General features: G+C 29.8%; 1 protein-coding gene across 3 annotated transcripts; it reads right to left on the bottom strand.

The window, feature by feature from the left end:
* Nucleotides 1-4,414: 4,414 nt before the first annotated feature.
* LOC122527463 (histone-lysine N-methyltransferase EHMT2) lies at nucleotides 4,415-10,473 on the bottom strand. Of its 3 annotated transcripts, none has more exons than XM_043651691.1 (12): nucleotides 9,287-10,473; nucleotides 8,621-9,213; nucleotides 8,502-8,552; nucleotides 8,260-8,363; nucleotides 7,541-8,183; nucleotides 7,140-7,472; nucleotides 6,827-7,055; nucleotides 6,553-6,759; nucleotides 6,218-6,474; nucleotides 5,901-6,151; nucleotides 5,648-5,823; nucleotides 4,415-5,234 (listed from the first exon to the last, which is right to left on the bottom strand). In XM_043651691.1, the coding sequence occupies exons 1-12, from the start codon at nucleotides 10,117-10,119 to the stop codon at nucleotides 5,072-5,074; spliced, it is 3,840 nt and encodes a 1,279-aa protein (XP_043507626.1). In that variant the 5' UTR covers nucleotides 10,120-10,473; the 3' UTR covers nucleotides 4,415-5,071. The 3 variants fall into 3 exon arrangements, 2 of the variants coding, with proteins under 2 accessions (XP_043507626.1, XP_043507616.1); XR_006306350.1 differs by having other exon boundaries at nucleotides 5,104-5,234; nucleotides 5,320-5,823; XM_043651681.1 differs by having other exon boundaries at nucleotides 8,260-8,552.
* Between the last annotated feature and the right edge of the window lie 392 nt (nucleotides 10,474-10,865).

A 10,865-nucleotide genomic window follows, 5' to 3' on the forward strand; every position in this document is an offset into this window, starting at 1 on the left:
AATGGTTTTTATGGAGTCAGTTTTATACTAATTTTAATGGAAAATTTGACGCTTCAAATTATTATAACTTCATTTTAGAAAATTTTCATTATAAATCTACTTGGTCTCATTTTAAAGCGTGAAGCTTCTACTTTGATTGCTCTGAATTCATTATTTTCAAAGATATTCTAATATCATCTAACAAATAGAAAAGTGTTTTCTTTTACAAAAATTCAAGTGACTGTAAAAATATTTTTTTGTAATTTTTCTAATCTACCATGGTCTTGAAAGTTTCCCTTTTCAACAATCTCTTAAAACTTGCCGTATAATTTTTTGAAACTTTTAACATTAGGATTAAATGACAGAATATTGGAATTTTTTGAATTTTTGTAAAATTCAAAATCGTTGTTTAATTCTAGTGGTCAAAATTCAATAAATTATATATACAGAGTGAGTCTCGTAACGTGACGACATCAAATAACTTATAAAATATTTGTTGTACAAAAAAATGTTCAGATAAAAGTTGCATAGCTTCCAGGAGGACATATAGTACTGTAATCAGTTTTATATTATTTTGCTTTTTTATCGAGATATGAAGATTACCTTCAATTTTTTAAATGGAATAGTTAATGTTTTTTCCGAATTCAGATAAAGCGTTGAATTCTACATAAAAAAGTACAAGTAACATCAAATAGCATCTAAAATACATAGTTATTGAGATTAAGGGTCTTTCCTAATACAATGTAAAAAAATATTTTTGCTAATTAAAATTACTAGAAATGTGTTTAAGCGTCTACGATTTGTAATTGAAGTTCAGGGCTACCCAACAAAATATTAATTATTGTTTATGTTAAAAATTTTCAGGTAATTATTGTTTATGTTAGTAATTTTCAAATATCATAGTTCTTCAAATATCCAAATATTATATTATTGCCACGCTACATTTCGACATAATTCAGTTTATTATTTGATATTAAGAAAAATATGTGCAATAAATAAATAAAATTTGTTACTATAAACTGTAATGAATGTTCTAATATATTATTAAAAAATTAATCCAAACTTACTATTATAAACAATTGAAATCCACAACAATATTTTGAATAGCATGATGTCCGAATATTAGTAAAAGTCACTGTATATAATATATATAACTATATATAATTATTTAATAATAATAATAATAATAATAATAATAATAATGATAATAATAATAATAATAATAATAATAATAATAATGATAATAATAATAATAATAATAATAATAAAATAATATAATAATAATAATAATAATATATAAATTGTTTTCTTCACTGTAACTATTAAAGTTAAAGAAAGATAGAGAAAATAATTTGTATTGCCTGCTGAGAAACAAAATAGGAATTAATTTTCATAGTGAAAAAACCGGCAGACTGTGAAAAACAACTGCCTCTGATTCGAATTAGGCCCGATACAGACGAACAATCTGAAGGCGGCGATGTTTTGGAAGAACAGACACAAAGTTCTTTTGTTTCATAAAAAGAAGTACAAAAAAATATCATTTCTCTGTTCTTTCAAAAGAAGGCAATGATTTGCAGCAAATCGCTCGTCTGCATCGGGTCTAACGTTAATTACTAATTGCTTGTCCTTTTATAATAAAATATAATAAATTTCATAAAATTGAAAGATCTATCTTTCAAAAAAATGAATTCTCGAAACCAAGATTTTATATCTTTGGAGTTTTACATCCCTCAACGTCCTTCAAATTTCATTTCGATCGGTGGCTATTCAAATTAAATAAATATATGATTGCCAATAGCCAATAGCCAATCAAAATAATTTTAAGAAATAATTTAGTTAGTTAAAAATTATTTTTAAAAACAATGAAGTATAAGTTATTATATGTTGAAAATATCTATTAATATCAAAAAACACAAATAGAGTTCTTTCTGATGTGTACATATATGTACATGGATACATAATATAAAATGGAGGCACAGACGAGATATACAGTGAGCAACGAAAGTATTCGAACGGCATAATAGAAAATTGATTATACAAAAATTGTATAATAAATTGCAATTTATTGAAACAAATTGTTTTCATACTATTGTATATACATTTGCTAAATGTATGCAAAGTGAGGGAAAAATTAAACAATAAGTAAACAAGTTACATAACATTTTTCACGGAGAAGTACATATAGGGCATAACAAAAGTATTCGAACGCTGAATTATAAACACTATACATTGTAAACACAAGACTGTCGCAAGGTCTAAATGTAAACAAAAGATCTTCAGTGTATTTCTAACAGTATTTGAGAGCAAACGAAACCGAAAGTTAAACGTTAACCTGTAATTCAAAAATAACGAGTGGTAAAACATCAGAGACAAGTAAACCCGAACGAGAAATTATTGTTAAATTGCACAAAGAAGGTAAATCACATAAAGAAATTGCTTTTCTTGTAAGCAGAAGCAAATCAACAATTCGTTATATAATAAAAAAGTATAATACGAACGGAAATATTGCAAATGAACAAAGATCTGGGCGTCCAAAAAAATTAGCACCACGAGGAGAAAAATTGCTTCTGCGTGAAATAAAGAAAGATCCGTTTATATCTGCTCCAAAATTAGCAACAATGGCTGTTACAAACTTTTATACACGCCCAATTATGTCGAAGAATGTTATGGAAAAACAATTTCCATGATAGAGTCCCACGAGAGAAACCGTACATTAGCAAAAAGAATAAATTACTTCGTTTAAAATTTGCCAAAGAGTATATAAATAAGGATATAAATTTTTGGAACACTGTTATTTTTTATGAAAGTAAATTCAATTTATTTGGGTCCGATGGTAAGAGAATAGTACGGAGAAAGCCAAATAAGGGGTTGGATTCAAAAAATTTGAAATCTACAGTGAACTGTCATGGTGGAGGCTCCGTAATGGTATGGGGCTGCATGTCCGCTAATGGGCCTGGAAATTTCGTATTCACCGATGGAATCATAGACAAAACTAAATATTTAAATATTCTAAAAGAAAATTTAATCAATGATGCCGAACAATTAAATGTGTCAAAAAATTTTTGCTTTCAGCAGGACTGAGACCCTAAACATACGGCCAAAATAATACAAGAATGGATCTTAGATAATGTATCCTATACATTACCCAGACCACCACAGAGCCCTGGCTTAAATCCCATCGAACATTTATGGGAAGAACTCGATAGGAGACTTAAAAGAAATAATAATAACGAGTAAAGATTCTTTAAAACAAAATATCCTAGCAGCGTGGCACTCTATGGATTCAAGTGTTACCAAAAAGTTAGTCAATAATATAGAAAATCGTCTTCGAGAGGTTATTAAAGCCAAGGGTGGCTCAATTAGATATTAAAATGCAATATAATCACATATATTGCATTCTATCAGGGCTATTAAAATTGCGTCCGAATACTTTTGTTATACTTATATGTACTTATCCGTGAAAAATGTTATGTAATTTGTTTACTTATGGTTTAATTTTTCTCTAACTTTGCATACATTTAGCAAATGTATGCAATAGTATAAAAACAATTTGTTTCAGTAAATTGCAATTTATTATACAATTTTTGTATAATAAATTATTTTCTATCATGCCATTCGAATACTTTCGTTGCTCACGGTATGTATTTATACTTCGTCTATGTTTGGAGATATACAATTGACTAACGGATATCATTTATCTTAACCAACCTGTGTTTTTGTTTGACGTAGTTCTCCAATTTACTGTTTAAGAGTAGAGTGCGCTAATAAATCAGTGATATTTTTCTTTGTCGTTATTTCAGACCCTGAAACACGAAATCCCATTTAATATCCGGTCACAGACACGGTTTATAATATATTTCGTCTGTGGTTCGGTCTATCCTATTCTTAGTCAATAGTATGAGACAAGAACAATAACAATGATCAGTTTCACCGCTATGTAGTGATAGTGATTCGGTACACATAAAACAGCCAAATTTTCATTCGTAGGAAAAAATTAATTAAAAGAATTAATTTGTAAAATGTTATAATTAACTTTAGTTTAATTTTCTTCTTATATTTGACTTATAAAATATATGTATAAAAATTTACAAATCGTACTAAATGGATCGAAGCACTTACTCACTCGAATGATTTTTAATTTTTCAGTTTGGATCGCGATTATTTACAACCATAGAAATACATAAAAAATGAGTTTTAAACACAGTTTTATTTAATCGATTAGTTACACATGCCATTATTGTACAGAACTGATTCGATAGACTCATGCTCGATCTACATTATACTAAATTAATCTGCATTTTTTTTTTTTGCATACAATATGAAGATTTTATTACATGAAATCTAATTTGAGCTTAAAATTTCCAATACTTAAAAACGGATATAATCAAACAAAAATATATCTAAAAAGGCGGGTATAATCAAACAAAAATATATCTAAAAAGAACTAAATTTCTTTTATTATACAAAAAATCAATAGTTTGTACAAAAAGGTGTACTTATGTTCTAAGCTGTTCGTAATTACACAAACATTTATTATACAATCATTCTCTAGAACTGAATAAGCAGATATCGAACTCGTAACTTTAATTAATTTCGAACATACAGCATTCATTATAACGTACACCAATCAGTAATTCATTTTTTCCTAACCACGCATATTGTTCGCAAAATTGTAACAATTATAAACAAACATTCCATTACAATTTCTACATTATGTAAATTACAAAACCTATTTAACAATATATATATATATATATATATTATGCATATTGTAATTTTATTAAAAAAGAACCGAAAAGTAGCACATCCCCCGAAATAGGAAAAAATAGTCAAGTTGTAAATTAATATGGACATGTTCGATTTCGACGAACTGGAATAAGAAAAACGTAGTTCCTTCTTAGTTCAAATAACAAGATCAGTTTCATCTTTTTAGTTATCCCGACAAATCCAGATCCCACCACCATTTGTACTTGTATTTTTTTCACAAATCATGAATACAAAAGTTAGAGATTCTCTATTAACAATCCGAGTAATAAGAAAAAATATTAAAACTAATAAAATAATTGCACAGATTTACTAAATTGTTTTAGGATTACGATGATTGAGCTGCCAGCATTTCTTCTTGCTGTATTTTTCTGCGGTAGTTGTCCAAGGTAACTTGTATAGTCTTCTCAGAATATCGGCAGTTTTCGGCTCCACAGGTACATGTGAATGACTTGCATTTTATTATCCAGAATTTCTCTCCATAATCAAAGCTGAAGGCAAACAATTCTGCATTGATCTTCAATATATTACATTAACTGTTTTTATAGTAGACTGATAATACTTTCTACTACTTACTATTTTTGAATACTACTACCAATTCCGAAACTTACCATCTTCAAAATTAGTGAGAGAAAAGGAAAATAAAATAATAAATATTATACTTAATATATCAGTTTATCTATTATAAGAAGTAGAAACAATATTAAGGTTCACATATTTCCAAAGAACGAAGCAAAATTTTAAGAAAGAATAAAGCGAAGAAATTAAAATTACCGCTGATAACGATTAGCCAAAATCAAAATCGGAAGTGGTTTATTAAACAAAAGAAATAGCTTGAAACATCATTTGCTAATATATACATGTATCGTAATTTCCACGTGCCAATCGTTATTTTTTAACATACCCGAGCTCTTCATCTGCCTCGATGTCGCGATTCGCAAAAAATGCTATTCTAGGAAAATGCAGATCTTGATGTTCAACAAACACTCGTACTGGCAAGAGATTGGGCGCGCAAGAATGATTTATAAAACGAGCAATGTTTCCATAGCGTCTCGCATCGATACAATATGTTTCTCCATCCTATATGCGTACAAAATTTAATCGTGAATTAAAGTATTCGATTTATATTGTACAAATACAAAATATTCGATATTTACTCTATTGTCCAAGTCAAATAAATAAGAATCATCTTCTCGATGATCTGCTTCAGAGTCTGAAATAATCTCACCAACATATTCACATACGTAGGAACCTTTCGGAATGTACCGTAACGTTTTAAGTCCCCATCCTTTACCGTCCGTTCGAAATAATTGAAATCTTTGTGTTAGACCATACTGAACAACGCGATTATTACACGTTATACGATTACAATCACACGCTGGATTGCATTCAAATAACATTGGGGGGTCTAGATAAAGAATAAAACATCTAAACATGTTACAAATATAAAAATTAAGAAGTGTAATTAACATACCTGCATAATTAAATTCAGGAATTAATTTTCCTTCTTCGTCATACCAACATCTTAAACTTATGTTTCCGCATAAACATTTCTCTGAACTACAATTATCTTCACATCGACAAGATTGTAAGGACGTTATCGTGCGATCAACGTTTATACTACTAGTAAAACAATTTTCAGTTACGTAGAGAAAATCTGTTGGTTTATCTTCTGAATCGTACCCATTCACACACTGTATTGGATTCGTCTCTTTACCACGTGAAATATCACTATAGAAAGAAATCATTAAAGACACGTCATTAATATTTTTCTATTGAAAATAAAAATATATTCATTCTAATAATTACTTGGTTAATATTTTGATTGTTTTTTCCCACATATGTTCAGAAAGTTCATTAACTTTGGCATTTAATCTTAAAGCAGACATAGTATCACCATCATTTGTACAGCAATTTACTGCTGTTTCTCCTGCAGCATTAAGTTCTCCTATTTTAGCACCGCGAGCTAATAAAAGAACGCTAACTGCGTACTGATCTTGTCTTGCAGCTATATGTCTGCAACATCATTAAATATTACACAAAAATTTAATTATTTTAATTACACAATTATTAAAAGACTTACAAAGGTGTATCCCCATGGACGTTGACAGCGTTCACGTCACATCCTTCATTAAGTAGCATTTCTGTGATTTCTGAACTTCCACTGAAAGCACTCCAATGTAACGCTATATTTTGTTCTGCATCTCGAATTAATGGATCACACTTTTTATCCAACAAAAATCGTGCAACATCGGTATGACAAAACTCACAAGCCCAAATTAAACTAGTCCATCCACCATCATCCACTGAATCTAATAGAACATAAGTAATTATTGTTATGTTAATATTAAATCAATTCAAACAATATAATATTACTTTAATAAAAATTTAATTACCTACTAATGTTCTTGGTGCTTTGCATTCTGTTAATATTATTTTACAGACTTCTAAATGACCAGATTTGGCAGCCATGTGCAAAGCAGTCATACCATCTTCTCCTTTCAATGTAACATCAGCACCTATCTTTATCAAATATTTTACCACATCAGCTTTACCCTTATTAGCAGCTAACATTAAAGGTGTTAATTGATTTCTGTCCATCACGTCTAATTGAGCGCCACCTTGTACCAGTACATGTACACAAGACAAATGACCTTTATCCGCGGCTATATGAAGGCCAGTCCGATGAGCATAATCTCGGAATGTATGATTTGCATTATATCCGCATGCTAACACAATAGAATAATATACATGTCATTTCTCATAATTTCAAAGCAAAAATGATATAGTAACGCACCTAAAACATTAACTAGCTTTTCCAAATCTCCATTCTTTACAGATGTGTAAAGACTCATGATAGTATAACGTTCTGGTCTCTCAGAATTAATAGATGGCTCAGGTATTTTAATGATATCTGGTTGAATCAGAGGACTTGGAGGACGTTCTGCTAACTTTGTGTTATCACCTTTACCTGGTAAACTCATCTTTGCAGAAGGCAGTTTTGAAAATTTCTTTCGAGTTGGAATGAATACAGGTTTTCTTAAACCACTCATAGTCACCATTACATCGTATGCTGTAGTTTCATTTCCACAATGTGGACATACACCCTTTTTATTTGGATAAATTTCACATTCACGATGATATTGATGACCATTAATACATTGTACAAATCTTCCATGTGAACAAAACAGCCCACAAGAAGGACAACAATTATGCCTTAAAAGCCTTTCTTTGTGTACTCGACATAAGATAATAAAAGGAACACGTGTACTCGGTCTCCTCATTGCTACATCATTACTATCAACTTCATTACAACATCCTATCAATCGATTATCGATAGAATCTATTGCAGTACAATATAATGGTGCTCCAGAGCCAGTTATTGTTACATATAGTTGAGACCTTACTTGACATAAACACAACATTGCTTGACCATATGTCTGAAAAATATAGCGAAAAATATTATGAAATGTCTTAAATAAAAAAATATTAATTATACTATATGATTATACCAACTTCGCTCATAACTGCTGTTGATTCTGGCTTTGAGGCCTGTCCTTCTGCAGGACTTGGACTTGGAGCCATACTTCTCCTTGTTCTTTTAACAGGTACTGTGCTTTCTGCAATTATACGTATACTTATGTATGAAATTAATACTATAAATATATATATACTTTTTGTAATAATATAACAAATATAATAATAATTTTGTAATAATATAATAACATAACTTATATTAATAAATTTTAAAATATTACCTTCAGGATAATCATTGTTTTTGCCTGTTTCTGCTACTGATACAGATCCATCTAAAATATAAAAATATTATACTATAAAAAATATAACAGAAATATACATCTTATATTTCTTTTTATACCTTCAAATGAATCTGCTTTAGCAATTTTTCTTGCAGCTTGACTTCCTCTAGGCCTTCCTCTTTCTCGTTTAGGTCTACCAGTAGCAGGTTTTAGAAATGGCTTTTCCATATCCATTAGAGATATGTCATCATTTGAGGAATTTCCAATTGAGTTTCCTAGTTTTGTCTGTGACTCTGAACTTTTTATCATAGGAGACAATTTTGGCATACCATCAAAATCAGATGAAAAATTTTGTGATTCATCCAGTATTGTTTCATTTGTATTGTTTTCTGATACGGTAGAATTTCTAGAGTATTCTAATGAATTTACCTCAGAAATAGTAATATTTCCATCTAAAATGGAGGATTCTAATTCCTGACGTATATCAGGAGGTTTAGTTTGCAACTGTTTATTTTGATCTTTTCCTTGTATCACTTTCTTAGGTCTTCCTGGTTTATTATATTTCCTTTGTTTCTTAAATTGCAAATTTTCTTCTGTATAATTAGATTTCTCTTTTCTTGCCATTGCATTTTCTAATACAGTACTCTTCCATGTTTCTTTACATAATCTTCTAGCCGAACGTTTAGGACCTGGAGGTTCTTCAGTGTGATCACTAAAAATTTTATGGAATGTTTACAAATATCATGCATAATATTTTACATTTAAAATGAAAGAAAATAAAAAACCTAAGTGCTCTTAATCTAGGTCGTCCTGTCCTTCTTTTCCTCGTAACTGGAACTATGCTATCTGCTTGATCCATTTGTTCTATAGATTCTGTTGAAGTATCTGGTTCATCAGTCTTTGTTTTTTCATTAGGAATAGTATTTTTGTTTTCTGTTATAACGTTGACATCTTCCTTTGGTGATTTTGACTCTTGTGTACTTTCTTCTGATTCCTTATTTTTAGATTCTTTAACTGGTTCTTCTATTCTACCTTCTTCTGAATCTGATTTCTCGATAGTGTCAGAGTTTTCATCTGAGTTCTCAATCTTGACAGAAACACCGCTAATTTGGTCACAATTTGCCAATTCATCAGGAACTAAAGTGAGGTTGGAAGAGCAACTCGATATTTTGGTTTTTTTTCCATGATCGGTATTTTCGTCGATTGTTCTGAATGTAAGAACAATACGCGGAATTCCACTATCTTTTTTCACAGTTTCCTGTTTTCCAATACTTTCATCTTCTTTATGATTTTCATCCGTAGATATTGATTCCGTAGTATTTTGTTTTGTTAGAATATCTTCTGCATCCTTATCACTTACATTTTCTTTCTCAACTGATGGCATTTCGTCAAGAGGCGGTACCGGTTTTTCAATTTCCTTGTATTCTGACTTTTCTGATCGATTAATTTCTGCATTTTTTACGGGACTCACACTTTTGTTAAATTCATTCGTCATACCCTCGAGGATCTGTTGGATACTGACCTTATCTCCGACCTTTTCGGTAGTCATATCATCCTCTTCGCCCCCTTCTTGACAACCCTCCATCGTAGCATCTTCCTTGCTCTTATTCTCCGACATAATAATAGATTTTAACTGGAAACTATGAATTCTTACACTTAAAACGCCACCTCATCATAAAATTCAATGGCCAATAAATTAATCGCTAAACGCCGAACGACTATCGAATTGTACTATAACGTCTTCTGCAAAGTACAAATAGCTATAACGGTAGAATGCCTTCTAAATTTCTTTCTGACTGAATACTATCACTGATATAACAGTAAACACCATGAAAATACTTCTCCATACACCTTTTAACAGCTTGACTAATTATATTATCACAGAAATTATTTGTTCTAAAGATTTTTTGAGAAATATCTACACTACGCTAGCGTGCCCCGCGTAGACCTGGAGGCCATATTGATTACTCAGGGACGGGCCGATTCTAGTGAAGAATTTATTTTTAAAATGATCTTCGACAAGCCCTTTTCGTACAAAATATACTCTCTCTTAGCTTTCAAAAATTATATAATATTTTCTATATATTATATTGCTTGCAAATAATATTAATGTATATAAATTACACGAAAAATTTATAATATGCATAACTATATAATATACGATCATAAGTTTATACACTTACACATTGAAAACAAAAAAGATAACGAATTCTTTACTAATTCATTACTTTATTAGTTCGAAAAAATATTTTGCAATAATTTTACTTTTTATTTTACTAATTTATTTTTCATATGATTAAAAATGGACTTAATTGTACTTCAAATCTGAAAATTAGTCCATTATTTTTGATTTTATATAACATT

Source organism: Frieseomelitta varia, unplaced genomic scaffold (genome assembly GCF_011392965.1).
Source record: "Frieseomelitta varia isolate USP_RPSP 00005682 unplaced genomic scaffold, Fvar_1.2 scaffold_1026, whole genome shotgun sequence".
In the NCBI taxonomy this organism is placed as follows: domain Eukaryota; kingdom Metazoa; phylum Arthropoda; class Insecta; order Hymenoptera; family Apidae; genus Frieseomelitta; species Frieseomelitta varia.